Source organism: Ixodes scapularis, unplaced genomic scaffold, assembly GCF_016920785.2.
Source record: "Ixodes scapularis isolate PalLabHiFi unplaced genomic scaffold, ASM1692078v2 PGA_scaffold0__279_contigs__length_252992795, whole genome shotgun sequence".
Lineage (NCBI taxonomy): Eukaryota > Metazoa > Arthropoda > Arachnida > Ixodida > Ixodidae > Ixodes > Ixodes scapularis.
Window position 1 is genome coordinate 12,706,284 of NW_024609835.1, and position 17,902 is coordinate 12,724,185.

At 44.4% G+C, this 17,902-nt stretch overlaps 1 protein-coding gene across 1 annotated transcript; it reads left to right on the forward strand.

Moving 5' to 3' along the window:
* Positions 1–16,234: 16,234 nt before the first annotated feature.
* On the forward strand, positions 16,235–17,025 carry LOC121836391. Its single transcript, XM_042291285.1, is given in 2 exon segments — positions 16,235–16,595; positions 16,598–17,025. Coding segments are annotated over 2 exon segments (789 nt in total).
* Positions 17,026–17,902: the final 877 nt, after the last annotated feature.

The following is a 17,902-nucleotide window of genomic DNA, read 5'->3' on the forward strand; positions in this document are numbered from 1 at the left end:
AATTATGCAGTTGTGGCTCCGCGCATGCGCAGTGTGGGACACGCAATACTAACGCAACCGCACAGCGCTTGCGTTCGCTCGTATACGCAATACTAAAACTCACTAATATCGCCCGAACGCCAACTGACCTGTAGATCAGCGCCTTATCGCGTTATTCAGCACCTTTTCAAAGTTCTACTTTTGCTGCAAATTGTAGAATCTGAAATTTCACGTTCGACATGCGTTGATATGCCACCGGTGACGGGATTTCAAACATGACGTTCAGAACAATCGGAAAACATACGGGAATCCGTGCACCGATGACGATGAGGTGGTTGCGAGTCGTTCACTTCAAAAGGCGTGTATTCGTGAACAAAAAATCACATTATTTTGACATCGCGTGATTTTGGTGATGGTTTTACTTCTAAACGAGTGCGTGAAGTTTTACAAATTCTTGTAATTGAGGTTTTTTTAGCTCAAGTATTGCCCCAAAACACCCCCTTTTGTTAACAGTGTTATATAACAATACAGGACACAGTCGTTCGTAAGGGGCTTGATCAAGAACAGAGGAAAGCCATTAACTTATGCGAGAAATAAAAGTGAACCAGGAACGCTGCCCTTGGGTGATATAACGAGAAGGCAGCCTGATTTGACCTGACCAAGATGAACAGCTCGTTTACGTGTATGGATGATTGCAAGCAGGGCACCTGAAGGCCGCCATGCCTATGCTCATGTGGACAAGTACGAGCAGTTGCAAGCTTGGCAAAGCTACGTTCACGCGCACGCTGCACGTGCTTGGCTCATGGGGCACCAGACGGGCGCCATGGTTGCTATTGTCTATAGACGCTTTACACACGCGCCAAATTACAGCGGCCATTGCTGACCTTCTCTTGTCTTTTCCAAATGCCGAGCCACTAAAGTGGGCGTTGACGAGCCTCCAGAAGGGCCATTGCTGTGGAGAAGAACACAACAGAATCAAATGTGGCAATAACCTGGCCTGCTATAGTAATGATGAAGTGAAGTAAACGGAATAAGAGGAAACAAAAACTGTAGGTCGGCTATGGCGGCTCCCATCGACAGCTGCTGCAAAGCGTCTATAAGGGGTATTGAATGGACACCATATTTGGGAGCGCTGTTTAGAGCGCGTGCTCAGAACGAGCTCACATTAACTTGAAAGCTCAACATTAGCACGTGTTCAGCATTCGTACACACAGCTATTGCCGCCAGTAAATACTCACTACAGGGTGTAAACCACGACCGGCTTTATAGGGGCGACCAGGTCACTTCCTCTAGTTCGCTGAACCGCCACCGCGTTTTCTGGCGCTGCAGCTTAACACACTAGCAGACGCTTTCGCGTGTGTATCTGTGTGTGGCCGCTCCACGACCGGCGACGTGTTGAGGACAATCGGCTCTATTTTAAGGACTATTCTCATCGTTAATGTGATTGTTGGTTCGGTAAAGCGCTACAAGCTGATCTAGATCGCATTCCCTCTTTGGTCAAGAGATAACAAACTTCCCCTAAACTTAAACCAAATGCGCTACCAGGCACATCACTGACTCGCGCCAACTTTCGGAACCTCCAACACTTTTCCTGAACCAAATGGAGATCCCAAGAACAACGCATATCCACCTCCTACGTATTATCATCTACCAGCATTTTGGTTTCCATCGTTAAGTCCAAAACGTCGTGTCCGGGGAAAGGTGACTTCTTGGCTTCGTCATTCGGTCCACAAGGAGAGCCAGTCCCTATGTGCCCAGATTGCTGTTCACAGCACCGGTCTTACCCATCCTGGAGTTTTGCTGCTCGGTGTGGGATTCGGCAAGCGTGCAACTTGCTACCTCCCTCGAGTCGGTGCAACGTCGCGCTTCCTACCTTTATATGAGGCGCCGACTTGGCCCCCGAACACCATCCTATCGAGCACTGCACTTCCTCCATTCAGTCGGCAGGGTCCCGCTTCATCATCGACGTCAAGTAGCGACCACGCGGCTCCTAGCCACTTTTCTGCTACAGGACTATTCGCTTCCTTTTGCCTCTTCCCTGCGGCGTACTCGCACTGGTGGACTGCAGCTCTTTTAACCCGTATACTTCGTCACTAGAGCTCTCCCGTGCAGAACAAATTTGGAGGTCCCCCCCCCCCCCCTTCCCCCACGCCAGTGACCAGTTCACCACCAATCGACAGTGTCCCATTTCGAACATTCGCCAAGAGCGTCATGGTCCACCTTCGGAACCTCTAACTCGATATTTTGTTACGATCAAGGTAGTGGGCTGCAGCAGGCGGACTGGATGCACCATCCTGTACACTCGAACATCCTACTGATGCTTAGCTCACAATACTAACTATTCTGCTCGAGAAAACTATAATATAGTCACTCATTTCAACCTATTCTATACACACTATGTGCTAGCATCAGCGCCTGACTATTAAATGCGGCAAAAATCATCTGAAACCAACGTTATTTCCACACGCTCCCATTGCCGTTCATAGTAGCCGCCGCGCTTTTGGTGTTGAGCTAGGGCGGCGGCTAGCGGAATACTCGGTCCCTCCAAGCCGTTCCCGTGATATTTCTTGGCCCGCGCGCCCCCATGGGGAAACGCGGAGTGAGCTGGTCGCCCCTAATAAAGTCGGTCGTGGTGTATACACTGGACGCCATATTTGAGGGCTGCTTAAAGCGCATGCTCAGAACGAGCTCCCATTAGTAGCGTCATAAGAGAGGAAATCTGGATGGTGTGGAATGCACATTGCGAAACAACTGCGGAAGCTCGCCATCAGCACACGCTCAGCAGTCGCGCGTGCAGCTATGGCCGCCAGTGAATACTCCCTATACAGATTTTACACAAGGGCGCAGCCACCTTGAATGTCTTCACTTCTGGTGTGCGTTAAAGCACCGTTTTGATTTCCGCACTACGCTGGAAAGTGTGCACGAAGTATTTGTGAATGTGAGAAATTCTTGTTTTGCCCCACCTAGAGTTCCTTGCATATTCCAAGTTAAAAAATATCTTATGATGTTTTCGTCCCACTCACCAGATACGGAACCCACGTGACCGAGAACGAGAGGAAACGAAGAAAGTTTATAGTTACTGACTGATTGAAAATGGCAGGACGTGCCTTTCGAACACCCGGCCTCCAGCACGCGGTCTACGCCTTCCTCGGTGCTGCGGCTGCACGTGCGCGCTCGATTTGCAAGAAAGGCGGAAGCGTTGTCGAAGATGCGAAACTGGCTTCTTCGTTTTCTCTTTCTTTCCCTCTTTTTTTTTCATTCTTCGTCTTTGTCTTTCACTTCTTCGTCTTCCTCCTCTCATTTTGTCCCTTCTTTTAGAGCGCAGCTCTTAGGGGCCCGTTTCCAGCCTGAGCGGCGTCGGCGTCGCCGTTGGCGTCGCCGTCGGCGTTGCCGTCGCCGTCGGCGTCGGCGTAACCGCGCCCCTCCCTCTCCTCCTTCTCCCCCTCCTCCTCCCCCTCCTCCTCCTCCCCCTCCTTCTCCTCCTCCTCCCCTCATTTAGTATGCTCCGGGCGGGTCACGTGACCTCGGGGGGAGGGGGTCACATGACCCGTTTCCAGCCTGTGCGGCGTCGGCGTCGGCGTTGGCGTCGGCGTCGGCGTCGCCCCTCCCCCTCCTCCTCCTCCCCCTCCGCTCCTCCTCCTCCCCCCTCCTCCCCCCCGTAAAGGTGGTAAAGGAGAGGGAGGGGGAGCAGGAGGGGAGGAGGATTAGCAGGCATGATCACGAGGAAGGAGTAGGAATATACCCTCCACTCCTCCTCCTCAAGAGCTGGGCTCCAATTCGGCGTTACAGGAAGTTGTAAACGGCTTTCACTTTTTTTTTCTTCTTGTCCTCATCCTGCCACTTCCTCTTCTTCTACTTCTGTTTCTTCTTTGTCGTTTTATTCCTCCTTCACTTTTTCTTCGCTTTCTTCTTCGTAGTCTTCGTCGTACGTCTCCTTCTTCTTTGCATTTTCTTATTATTACTATAATTGTTATTAAAGGGGTACGGAAACCAAATTTTTGCTTTTATTTCTACGTTTAGATGTTAACTATGTTGCGGCATCCCAGAAACATAGTCTAGACACTTATTTCTGGACTGTTGGCAGAAAATTCAAGAAAACTAATTTTAAAACGAAATGTCATATTTCAAGATTGCGCCTGGTGGCGGCCTGTGACGCTCCGTTGGAATGCCGCCACGTCATCGGTCTCTAAGAAGAAGCGCCAGTTCGCTACTGTATGACTCTCTCGTGGAGTTACTTAGTCTTGAATATGACTTGGCGGTGAACGCTAACGATTCTACTACGTTGTACGTGTTACCTTCAACAGTGTTTTCGCAACACGCATTCCACATTATTGAGATCGCCGTTCTTTGCAGACGTTAGGTAGGAGCCTGATCTGACGATGCAAGGAGCTCTACCAAACCAACCTTACCACTCTCCCCTTCCCCCGGGTATCCACTGTGAGCAACGCACTCAAATATTGCACCCAGTGAATGCCTTACATACAGAGCTTGCAGGTGTCTTCATTGCTGGGTACTGACGGTTCTTCCTAGTCACTGGTTCCCTCGAGCTGCGGTGTGAAACTAATCGGGGAGTACCGAGCGCTCGTGGCGCATGAAACGCCGGCATGACCGCGAATGGCGTTACGGGCAAGCTATATGTATGGTTGTGTACGAAATCTTACCCAAATGAATCAAAATTACTCCGGCGGGTCGTGTCACGTGACAACAACAGATTGAAAAACGCTGAACGCCGGTAGGTTTTGGAACGCCAAGGTACAAAACCCTTACCCTAAAATAAGATCGAGTAAATTTTGAAACACGGCCCAAAGAAAATAGGGTGTACAGTCCTGAGATATCTATTAGACAAGATTGTCACGCGTTTGCGCCACGAAGTGACAGCGGTCGCAACAACATTAATTTTGGCCGTGCAGGAGTCATTGACATCACGAGCGCGATACGCATTGCGCTTCTCGCTGACCGATTTTGAAGCGAGAGGTAGTGAGCTCCTGGCCACGTCATTTCGTTTCCGCACCCCTTTAATGATAGGGGGTTCATTACTTTCCGCATCAACATTCGCAGTGCGAGGAAGTACTAGGACTAATTCTGCCTTATCGCTGATTCATTGAATGATTTTGGTGACATATGTGTTATGTATGTTGACTAACAGCCAGCGCCCCCTGGCTCCGGTGCTCTCGTGGCAACCTGCCGAGGACGAAGTGATGTGGCGCGCTCTCGAACATTCCATCGAACACTGACCAGAAGCAGCATCTCAGCTCTATGTTCAAGACTATGCTCTAAATAAACAGTCTGATACATAACATGGTGTCAGAAGTGAACGGTAGACGCACCGACGCAGCAGCCGCCATCGACGCACCAACGACGCAACGCAACGACGCAACAACGACGCACCAGCCGCAACATGGCAGATGTCTTCATCCAGCCGCCATCGGCGTTGGAGCCCAACACGGAAAACCCAGCGATCTCGTGGGAGGAATGGCGATCCTCTTACCTCATCTACGAGACAGCCTGCGAGTACGCCCAGAAACCAAAAGCAGCACGGAAAGCGCTCCTCCTCCACCTCCTCCAGCCTTACCCGCAGAAGCCGCAGCCTCCTTCAACGAGGTCGAATATATCTTAGAGCAGTTTGACACGCGATACCAACCGTACAAGAACGTAACCCAAGCAACTGCCATCTTTTACTCGATGAAACAGCAGGCGGGCCAGTCCTTTAATGATTTCGTCACTGAGCTCCGACTTCAGGCTCAACGTTGCGACTTCGGCAGCACAGGGGTCGGCTCATTGGTGACAGGATTATTGTTGGGATCCAAGACTCGGCACTTCGCGAATGGCTTTTCCGCGAGCAGAACCTTACTCTTGAAAGGATAATATACACCTGCAAAGCCGCAGAAATATATATAAAAAAAAAACATGTCAAGGATCTCCAGACAACTGCACCTAAGACGGTGGTGGACGAGATGCATCGAAACAATTGGCGAGATGCCAATTTTGACCGCGAACAACGGCGCCGGTACAAATACCCGACACAACCGCCGCAACAGCAACAACGTCCGCCACAACCACAACAGCATCCACAGCACCCGCCTACAACCCGGCCATGTTCGAGGTGTGGTTTGGTGCATGCCCCTGGAAATAGCCCTGCCTATGGGAGCAGCTGCTTTCGTTGCGGGAAATTTGGACACTTTGCATCTGTATGTCGGCAAGCAAGATCTGGCCCAGGGAACCACACATCCAGTCTTGACAACGACGGTTTTCTTTCTGGGTCAGCTGACAGTGGACAACCTTCAGACACCCTCTTGAACGGCCACAGTTGATCTTCACAACAACAAGGTCACCTTCAAACTGGACACAGGGGCTGACATAAACGTCCTTCCCAGGCATGTTCTTCGGAAATGAAGTCAACCACCAAAGGTAGAACCCACCTGTGTCAGGGTCTCCACCTACCTACGTTATTTGCATGTGTCGCCCCCTATCCGAACGCGCTTCAAGTTTCCTTGATGAACTCAGGTCATGCCTGGCTGACTTTCAATCTGCAGAGCAGTTTTGCGTAGTTGGTGGCTTAAATATTGATAGTCTGAAATCCCAAAACCAACTGCATACGACTGTCTAAACGTACTTTCAGAATTCAGTTGTGACAACACTATTCAGGCCCCTACAAGGGAGGAAATTTTTAATGGACACTTTTCTTCTGCTTTTTTAGATCTCACGAATGTGCGGGCTCATGGACCTTCAGTTAAATCTACCGTGGTTTTGCAGAACCTAGCAGACCACTACTTCACCACAGTTCAGTTTATTTCAGATACCCGTATTCAACACACCTGTCCTGAAAAAATACAGATAGAAGTGATCGATCGAAACATATTCAACAAACTAGTTTCTTCTTATAATTGAGATAGTTTATTACAATTTCAGAGTCAAAAAGAGCCTTACTCAAACTTCATTCACCCTGGGCAAAAGTTCATATAAGGCAGTAAAAAGGTCATTACTGTTAAAAGGGGTCACATTGCACATAGCATGTGACTGAATAATGATATAATCGCCGCCATTAAAGACAAAGAGCTCTTGTGAGCACACTGCTACGGTCACTCTCCCGGCAATATAGATCCGCGGTTTTAATTCAAAAGGTAGCGCAACAGGGTGACCGTGCTCATTCGCTCAGGTAAACGTAACTACATTAAACAGAAGCTGGTTGAGTCATGCATTAATTCCTGCGTAAGTTGTTCTTTGTTTAACGAACTGCCTATTGGCCAAAGTTTAAAACATTCTGACGATGAAATTATTTCAAAGTAGTTTCCTTATAACACACAACTCACGGCTAATGGGTTTTATGTTCACTTCGGAAAAACCTCGAACGCCTCAAGCGATAACTCATTCTCTTCCTCAAATTCAACTTCAACGAATGTTGCATCCAGCTTCCTTCCGGAAATAACAGAACAAAGAAGACATGCACTGCTACTCAGTTTCAAGCCAGGCCAATCTCCTGGAATCCATAAAGTACGGATAGCTGATTTATGCAGAAATGACGACTCGTTGAAGAATATGATGCTCAAGATGCTGATCAATTTCATTACTTCAGTTATTATTCCAGAAGATCTAAAAATAGCAATCATCAAGCCTTCATATAAGGATGGAGGTCACAATGAGGTCGAAAGTTAGCGTCCGATCTCTGTTTTACCCTCATTTGCTAAACTCTTGGAAAAATACAATTTCTTGATAGTGACAGTGTTTTCAGATAAATTTAATATTTTGTCGCCACAACAGTACATATTTGTACTTAAAAAAGGCGAGCAACCCTTGCTTGAAGAGTTTTCCGATTTACTTCACTGTAGATTCGAAGGTAATCTTTTCACGAACAGGCTTTTTCTTGATGTCTCGAGAGCTTTTGACTATGTATCAGCTAAAGTTCTTTCACCTAACTTATTCAGCCTCGGCTTTAGTGGTTCTTTCCACGCACTGCTCGATAACTTTCTGTCGAATTGTAGGCAGCTTGTTTCGATATGTGGCGCTCACCGTACAAAACGTCTTTCAAGGCTGGGATTCCACAGGGTTCTATAATGTCACCTTTCCTTTTTAATACCTATGTCTGTGACCTTCCGCAAGTGGTCAGGATATTTAAATTATAGCAATATGCCGATCATACTGTTTTGTTTCTGATTTATATACGTTATAATAAGGCAGACGAATTACTTCTGTTAAATGTATTGCGGGTTATGGGTTGGTTTTCGCAAGCGTCATGCGAGGTAACAAAAAAAAACTTATGTGCTTTTGTGATTTACTAGAAACTACTTTCATCAACGCGCCAATATTTCTGCACGTACCAAATTGTGTTTCTTGTAAATGTGTGGTGATCGGCTATGTGAACTCAACAAAATATTTACGAATCTATTTTGACTGAGACATATCTGGGAAGGCCTCACCACTCCTACATCTTCAAAAAGTTACGAGCAGCTTCGGGCGCCCCATGCAACTTGCGAATATTTCTTCCGATGGAAACTAGAGTACTTCTTGTGCATGCCCTTGTTTACAGCACACTGCGATACGGAATAACTGTTTTCGAACAGTGTACGAACTGAATATTGATATAAAGTGAAGTATTTGTCGAGGGGCATTTTCCTTAGCGTGGCATATGGTTCTAGCATTCAGTCATCTGATACCTTTTTGACGCCCTTTCTTTCCCAACATCTCAAGCTTTCGTTTTTCAAGCTGTAATACTCAGACACTACTCGGGTATTTTTAAGACACCAAAAATGTTTGTCGCGTCCTTCGAGATCTGACACCATATTCAACGCCGCGCGTCAACGCCCATTTTGAGAAATGCATGCGAGCTTATTATGTACCCCAAATTTTTAACAACCTCCCTTTTCAGCTTGTCAACGTCAGATCTCGAGGAGACTTGAAAAGAAGATTACGGTAAGAACTATTTGTACGTAAAAGTAAAATCATTTGATTGTGCCGGTACAATTTTCTTTCTTTTTTTTACATCCGGTGTTTTTTTTTTTTGTTTTTTTTTTCGCGTTCTGCACTACGACTTTGCTTGTATATGTTTCCTTGTCACAGATTCTGGGTTTCTACTCATGTTTTGCACCTGCCGTGACTCTAAAGTTAAAAAGACCAGTCCTGGAAGCCTTAGCGCTTTATCGGTTCCGATATAAAATATTAATATACTTTAAGCCCTTGAATTAAATTATTATTAATATTATTATTATTAGTTGTAGTAGTAGGAGTATTAATATTGGTAATATTATGATTATTTAAAAGGAGCTATCCAAGGGATAATACCTACAAGGGTGAGTGTTTAGTTCAGAAATATTATACAAGTGACGTGGGCAAGAAACCGTACGAATGCTTTTCAGAAATCAATGAAAGTTACGTTAGCGGGTTTAGACAAGTGAAAGTTGTTACAAAAATCAGTAGCTAATTAAAATAGCTGGTGTAACACAAATTTCCACTCGTATAATTATGTTAATTGTTACATAATTACTGATTTTGTAAGAAGTAGTTCATAATGAGGGAGTATACTACATATTTCATAATTTTGCAAGGGACAGTATTTAGTAATATGGGTCGAAAATCTACGAAGTAATTTTTGTTTCCATTTTTAAAAATAAGCAATCTTCTCCGGGCTCTCCAGTCGGTGGGGAGTGCTTTTTTAAGCCGAGTGGCTCTTGGTATAAGGGATAGAAAATACGGCAAGGTATGTATTTCGTTAGCTTGAGAATTGTAAGAAAAATCGTGTCATCGCCAGGGGTTGAGCTGCAAGAGAGCTCTTCTATTACATCCAGGATACCGTGCGATTAAAGATGATGGGTTCACAGCAAATGTCAAGCGCTCTACAAATTTATTGAGTGGTGTCAGTAATTTTTCTAAGGCAAACGCGAAATTGTTAGTAAAGTAGTTAGCGTTCCTAGCTTTGTAAGCATTTCGTTGAGCTCGTTGCACAGTCAAGGCTGGGCGTCACGATGTAGTATTAAAAACTTCACGAAAATTGGTTATTACTCATTTAAGTATGTCTTTGCTAACACAATTTTAACCTTCGCTTTTTCTTGATAATTTTGAATTTTCCGAGACAATTATAATACTTCGTGAAGTAAGACTACAAATTAATTTTTTTTAGCCTTCACAAAAAGACGTTTACTTATTATTTAATTTCCTAAGGGTATTTGCGAACCAAGGTTAATCCGCATTCGACTTTAACTGTTGGTGTTTCCACATGTGTGTGTGTGTGTGTTGTGTTGCGTGTGCGTCTGTATGCGCCTGTGCGCGTGTTCGGATTTCGTAAGCATTTTCAAGAGCGAGTTTAATTAGACCGCAACTGGATTAAGTGAAGATTGACGTGCCGGAGAAAAAAGTAGAGCTAACCTAAAAAAATTTGCTTGTCCTCTGCGCCAGGTTATAAATAATTCACGCGAGAGCCGCACCTTCCCTGAGCAGGAAAGTTTCTCACTTGTTCTTTCTACCCTAAAGTTTTAAAGGGGAAAAAATCTCAAACACCATTCCAGTCAAGAGCACGTGAAACCAAATGGGCAGGGCAGGATCGCTGGCGTGCGGACACTGAGTAATCCGCTCCTCTTCGCTCTGCAAGTCCTTACCTTGTGTACGGGCCTTGCGACAGGTGTATCGTCACCTGAACATGAACCGCCTGCCTCCGTTCCCTAAGCTCTCTTTGGCTTTGTTGACGGATGCACGGATTTCTCCACAAACAGGACGCTTCCTCGGCACTTGAACGACGAAGTTTCGATTTGTGCATCAGGCAGCTGCATAGCGAAATCGACAATAGCCACGAAATTGTTTTCGACTAACGACTCATTCGCTCTCCACGGCATCGGGCAAGGCGGCACTGCTGGCCGGCTAAGTTGGACATTTACATGCGTGCTTTAAAAGAGTCGCGGAAGTGACGTAATGGCGTCTGGTTGATGTGCCCTCGTTGTCTTCTGAGATTGTTCCCCTAACCTAAACCAATACACACACACAAAAAAGACCAATGTTGCGAGTCAGGATTTTTTTTATGTTGCAGGCGTATGGCAATTCATGAACATGTTTATCGCTTTTGTGGTGCTGCGCCGGCCTCCTAGCGGTATACTAAATCTTGTAGATCTTCTCAGTGTTATTCTTTATTCTTTCTTCATTCTTTTTGGCAGGAAAATCCCGCAGCTCCTCTTCGGCATTATTGCGGGGGCACAGTTCATTATAAAACAAAACGGAGTTTTCGCGGCACACCACTTTTGCTGATACCAAATCCCAGCTCTATGTGGTACGCGCAAAAATTGAGTGTTTATATATATTTTTCCTGGTTCGATACGGTTAAACTTTGCAAGAGTGAACTGTTCGCGGTAGTTTTTAATTTGGTGGTTGTAAGCATGATGAAGCAGAAATTCCTGTATGATTACTATCAATTGAATAAAAAAAGCTTAAGCCGGAGAAGTCTGAGGTACTCTTCCAAAGAAACCCAGTTCAACTCTGGCTACATTTCAGTTGTGCTTAAGAAGCGATCGTACTTGCCCGTGACAAGCCGAGCAGCGACCGATTGAATGCAGAGCTGAAATAAACCCGGTTAAGCGGATCCCACACAGGGCATCTATATTTTAGGATCGAAATACGATCCTTGATATGCGACTTCTTGAACCTCGTTACTGACATGTTTGAGGTTATATTTTGAAAAAATCTAAAAGACCTAACCGCCTTCCCAATTACACTGTTTACTTGAGTTGACCCCAAGGCGCCTTCAGAAAAGATCACTCCTATGTTTTTTAGGTTGATTTTGTTGTGATTTGTTCACTATAAAGAAAGTGCTCAAATATAATTTCTTTAATTTTTTAGTAAAACTTACGTGAGTGCACTTACTAACAATCAAGGAGATCATATTACTCTTGCGCGATGTCTTTGTGCTTCTGACATCACTCACAAGCTGTGCGGAATCCGCTTCAGCAGAAACTGTACTGTATAATACCCACTCGTCCGCGAACAGGCGTATTCTAGGTTGAACTCCAGTAGAAATATTGTGAATAAAAAAAAAAGAAGTAGCCACCAAACAGGCCCCATTAGCACTCCAGATGTAACAAAGAGCAAGCCCGAGCATGTTCTATTTACCACAACATTATGTTTTCTTAAAGCCAAGTATTCCCTAATCCAGGTAATCACCCCAATGTCAATTTTTACAGCTTCAAGGTTTTGATGTTGTATGAAGCCAAATAAAATGTTGAACGCTTTTTGAAAATCTCAACTTATGCAGTCACTTCGAGCTTCGTTTTCAAGTTCTTTGAAGGCACCAAAATAAAATTCAATGAACTGCGTCGTACATGAGAAGGTAAACGATCTGAACGATCATCATCCTGATTATCGTTCAGAAAAACAGTTAAACTAAGGCGCTTCATTAAAGCTGAGTACTAGAAGTGTTAAAGTATTTTGCAGCAAAATGTGGTAAGTAAAATCGGCCTGTGCTTCGACACACAAGGTTTCAATTTCCTTTTAAAAACCGGCACAACATTAGCAACCTTTCAATTACCGGGAAGTTTTCCCCCCTAAAACGGTTTAGTGCATATAACCGTGGAGGTACTTTGCCACATCGCCAGAACAACGTAGCAACACTCGAAGCAAAACTTTACCAGGACCAGAGGCTTTTGACTTATCAAATTGTCAAAAAGCTTGGCAATACCACTAACAGAGAGATCAACCTGCTTCACTGTAGTATGCTGATTGCTAACAATCTGTAGAGAAACAGGGTCATCAGGAAGAAATACTGACTTGAAAAAATTATTAAATGCAGTAGCTTTATCAGAAATATTTGTCACTAATGTTCCTTCGTGCAGCAAATTGGGAAGCCCTATTTTATATTGAGCGCTCCGTTTTTTCGGCTGCCAAAACTTTTTGTTTTATTTTAAAAGCCCGCCGTTAAACATTAAAGACCCTTTCTTTCGACAATCATTCAATTTTAATTTATACGACGACATTACATTTTTTAACCTACGAAAATTATTTGCAGCTTTATTTCTGCAATGCTGCGCGTATGCTTCCCATCGTTTAAGAGTCATACGAATGACATATCAGTGATCCATGACTTCTCTCTCTTTTTTCAATGTGCTGCTTAATATACTTGGTACATGAGAGTCAGTGAGCGCAAGGATCCTCAGCTTAAATACTAATCATAACTCAATAACACTTAAGTCTTCGGCTAAACACACAAAAGGCAAGAGCGTCTCTGTAATTCAATACAAAGATTTCCGTAAAATCTCCCTTCACGAAAAAGAAAACTTTTTAGGCATGATTTTAGATTGACAAGCAGATAGAGCGCAGGTAGCAACGACCGCGTGGTGATTATTAATCGCAGGGATAACACCTACGTTAGAGACTATATAAGAGGTGTTACAAAAGAAACCAAGAAGGTTGCATACCTGTAGGAGTCGGGTATGAGACGTGTTAGAAAAAGCCAAGCGTAGTTGTCATAGCTTTCATTTCGCAAAATACATTGCCATTAGGGCTCCAAGTAAATATACGATTGATCCATGTCCGTTCTGGTAAATTTAAATCATTTTTAAGACGAATACAGGTTGTAGAAAAGTGCGATGTGTTATGCGCAATTTGCGCACAACACCTGTGTGGGAAGTAGCATGACGACAAAGGGCACCGATGACGAAACTAGAACCGCTAGAACCATCCGACAGTGTGACACGGCGGCAAACAGACTCAGACAAATTATTTTCAACACAAAGCTCAGTACTCATCAGTATATCCCTCGCAAGAACGAAAGCGCCACCACCGTGAGTTGATCTATCATTGCAATACACATTAGGAGAACCAGGAAAAGCTACACTGCCATTTACTGATACGTCGAGGCAAGGCTCAGCGCCGATAATACCGTCAGCACGTAAAACATCAATTTAACCAGTGAATTATTACACTTTATTTCTTAGGTTTTCTGCAAATTACAACTACAACAATACCACTACTTTTGTCTTGGGGGCAGGTTATGTACGTCTTAACGGTACTACTTTTTGCAGTTATGAATCCCAAATAAATGGTTCACAATCTAAACAGAGCTTCTCATGAGAAAGCTTAACCGAGTGCTCGCCGTTTCTTTTTTTTTTAATTTGTGGATTTACTCACAGGGGCGCATACCATTATTCATGACTTCACAAGAGTAGTCATCACTGAGTGCGAGGTCAATGTCTTTTAACTTACAAACACGTTTCTAAAATGATGCTTTTTTCTCGCAGTTAAAATGCCGCAAAATGACTTACCACCTTGAGTAAATTTTCCTTTTATCCAAGCAATAAATGCTCTCGACCCTAGAAACTTTTACAGCCATCTTGGTTTCAAGCAATCTCTGAATGACACGCTCTCGTACTTCTGCCGGAATTTCTTTGCTTTTTTTTACCCTATATGAAGTCATGTTATATCGTCTTCTGTGAAACTAAATGTCGTTAATCGTAACACAAATTGGTGCATTATCACCCAACATCGTTGGGACTGGACTTCCTTTTCACATTGACCGACTTGTGTTTTGCATCCAGCAATACTTTTGGGTTCATTTTTACGGCGTTTAATTGCCTGTCGGTTTGAACTGTGTAGTTGTCTAGAGTTTGGGTGGTAAGCCACAATTTTGTCAAGTATTTATTTTTAATCTTCTAGAAGTGCCTGCACTTTTAGCGCTATTCGGCCCAGGGCTTAGCTCAATATCACCGCTTAGAAGCAGTACCGGCATACAGAATCCATCAGAACCATCGGCAATACAAGCAAACAGCATTTTTTGGGCAAGGATACACCACTAGGCACAGATAATTAAGTTAATATCTGAGCATATATAAAGGGTTTCGATCAACCTGCAGAGCGGAGAGGGGCACATTACTCGGTTCCCGCGTGCCAGGAGGGCTAGGTTGGGCATTTGAGTGATTAAGGTGGGGTCTAAATGCAGGTTGGCCGTCCAACCTGCAGTTAGAGCCCACCTTTATCACTTTGCATATGCATACCTCCCAACAAAGTTCGAGCTTTCTACCGTACGCAGTTTGTCTATGCACTATAACAGGCTCCAAAACGTTTTCACGTGTAAAACGATTAGAAGACGGCCCTTCAATGTTTAGTTGCCCACCAAAACCATCTCGAACGTGACTCTGTATGAAATGGACCGGCATAGCAGGTTCGAAGCAGCTTCATCCTCTTAGTCATAGAAACGGACCGTGCTGGTCAGCCTATGATTCTCTCGAAAGAATTCCGCCCTTTTGCGCCGGGATTCGGAGTCAAGAGAATCGTGATCAGCATAATGAGGAATTCAGCCGGGACCCCGCTACTAATTTACAGAGTCCAGAAACAACTGCTGTGTTTTACGACCATCCGCTTCGAGCGACGAGCGTTGAGTGCCATATGCCTCGGCTAATGGCAAGAACGTCGCTGAAGAAAAAAAGAGAGCCTTCCTTTGACTGTTTTAATGGCGCCCCTTCTGCATTTTTGCTGACAAGATCATTTGAGTCCTTCAAAGATCGCGGAGGTGAGATTTTCTCTTTTCTTTTACTACCGGTTGGGAGGAGAGATGAAAAGAGCGTCGTTTATTTAACGGGTTTTATTCAATGGGCCCGCGGAGGGGGCCATCTCCTCATTAGAAACATAAAACACCAGGATGAGCGAAAACGAACGAATCGAATATATTATTAGGGTCATTCTCTCTCAAGTTGAACAAGCACGATGGCTCTGTCTGAAATTAAAAACAAAAATGTCGCAGAAGCGTTTGTTAGCAATACTCAGCTGTTCCAAAGAAATACAAACAATAAGCGTAATCCTGCCTGAGCTTAACTAAAATAGTTTATTCTACAAGTCATAGAGGGAACTGAACAAGTCCTAAAGAGAACTCCTGATCCTGAAAGGCAGTGGGATTTATACAGTGTCATCTTGCAAGTATAACGGTGTTATACTAGCAAGACACAAACAATCACGGGACGGTTGCGCGTACTGCTCCTATATCAAAATACCATAGTAACTTTCGGATTTGCCATGACTTTTATACCGGTGTTATTTTACCACATGGAAAGGGTTTTAATTTCAACGAATCTAAGTCCTGCAAACGTAACTATAGGCTTGACAATGTTTCCTTTTTATGTCCTAATAACGAGGTCCAAAGCTTTACACGGAAGTAACGGACTCGGATAAATTTGCCAAAGCAAATGTCACATTTTTCGGAATAAATAATACTATCTGGCCAAATTGGCCAGATAGTATTATTTGGCCAATTGGGAGCGGGCACGGCAACCGTCCGAGCGACAAGTTATCTAACATGCCCCTTCTTTTCGTGATACAACAGATGCTGCTGCTGTGCACCGCATGTCCCGTTCCTGCGTTGGGGGCGGCAACCATCATTCCAAGAATTCCAAGGTCAAGCCAAGCGCCAACGTTGCTACCGCACGTCAGCATCGGCGTATTGCACGGACATCAAGCAGCAACCATGACTCAAGGCCAGAGGGGTACAAGAGCACGGCCCGAAGCAGCTTTCGTCAGAGGGCACGGCAACCTTCCGAGTGACAAGTTATCTAACATGCCGCTTCTTTTCGTGATACAAAAGGTTAGTGAAGGCGATTGCATGTGTTTCAAATCTGACAACCGATGTATTATTGTTCTGCCGTGCACATGAGTGTTTTTGCCTGTGCCTTGCAGTGTTGGGACAATTTATTCTTGCTTCTTTCTAGGGACGTCGAGTTAAATCCGGGCCCGGATACAACGCTAGAAAAATTGATTAAACAAGTTCTTAAAAATCAAAAGCAAATGAGTAGTAAAATTAAAGAAGTGAAGGAACACCAGGTTTCGTCCCAAAAAAGACAGGACGAAATGGCTGCAAAGATCACCCGCCTTGAAACGGCTCTAGACGCCCTTCAGAAGAGCAATCGAGATATTGTTTTGCTACGGGGAACGGTTCAAAAGTTAGAAGAACTAGTTCACATCCAACAGACTAAAATAACAGATCTTGAAGATAGAGCTAGAAGAAACAACTTAATAGTATTTGGTATTACCGAAGCTCGCAGCGAAACAGATGAGGACTGGAAAACTAAGGTAATTAGTGAAAGTTTTTGAACAACAGCTAGGCGTGACTGTGAACACGGTCGTGCGAATTCATAGACTTGGGGAAAAAAATGAAGGTAAATGTCGGCCTGTCATCATGAAACTGTATGATTGCAATGAAAAAGTACAAGTACTCCAGAATTGCAAGAAGCTTAAAGGGTCAAAGATATCGGTGTCCAATGATTATTCGCATGCTACTTTATACAAGAGACGGAATCTTTGGCAAAGTGCAAGTGAAGAAAGGTCCCGAAGGTTACGCGTGAAGCTTGTACACGATAAGATGCAGATCGGTGACGAGACGTTTATTTGGAACGATGCTGTTGGCTGTCGCGAAAAAGTCACGGATTCACGGGGTTCACGGTCGGGAAATAAATGACGATCAAAAATTGAGAAGGAAGAATGCCTCGGGCCTATTAATTTGAACGCCAGAAGCCTTGTTAATAAATTGGATGAACCGGAGCACCTACATTTAGTACATAATCCACATATTGCTGTTGTTACTGAAACGTGGCTGCACGACCAGATAAGTGATTCCGAGCTTCTTCCGCCATCCTACAAAATAATCAGGAAAGACAGAAGATCCCCGTGGAGGTGGAGTTTCTATTATCTATAAGAATAACATAGCCTGCATCTTGATGGCCGACTGCGCTGATACTGAAAGCTTGTGGTGAAAAATGACGTTTCGTGGACATACCTATCTGATTGGTGGAGTATATAGAGCTCCTGGTTCCCCAACTGCGTTTCTGGAGGCTATTCATGATTACCTACAACAAAATGTGACCGATCACTCCGAGATGATAATTGCTGGTGATTTTAACCTACCCAGAGTTAAATGGGATGACTTAGAACCAGGACCAACTGAAACCAACAATGGCGAACTTTTATTAGA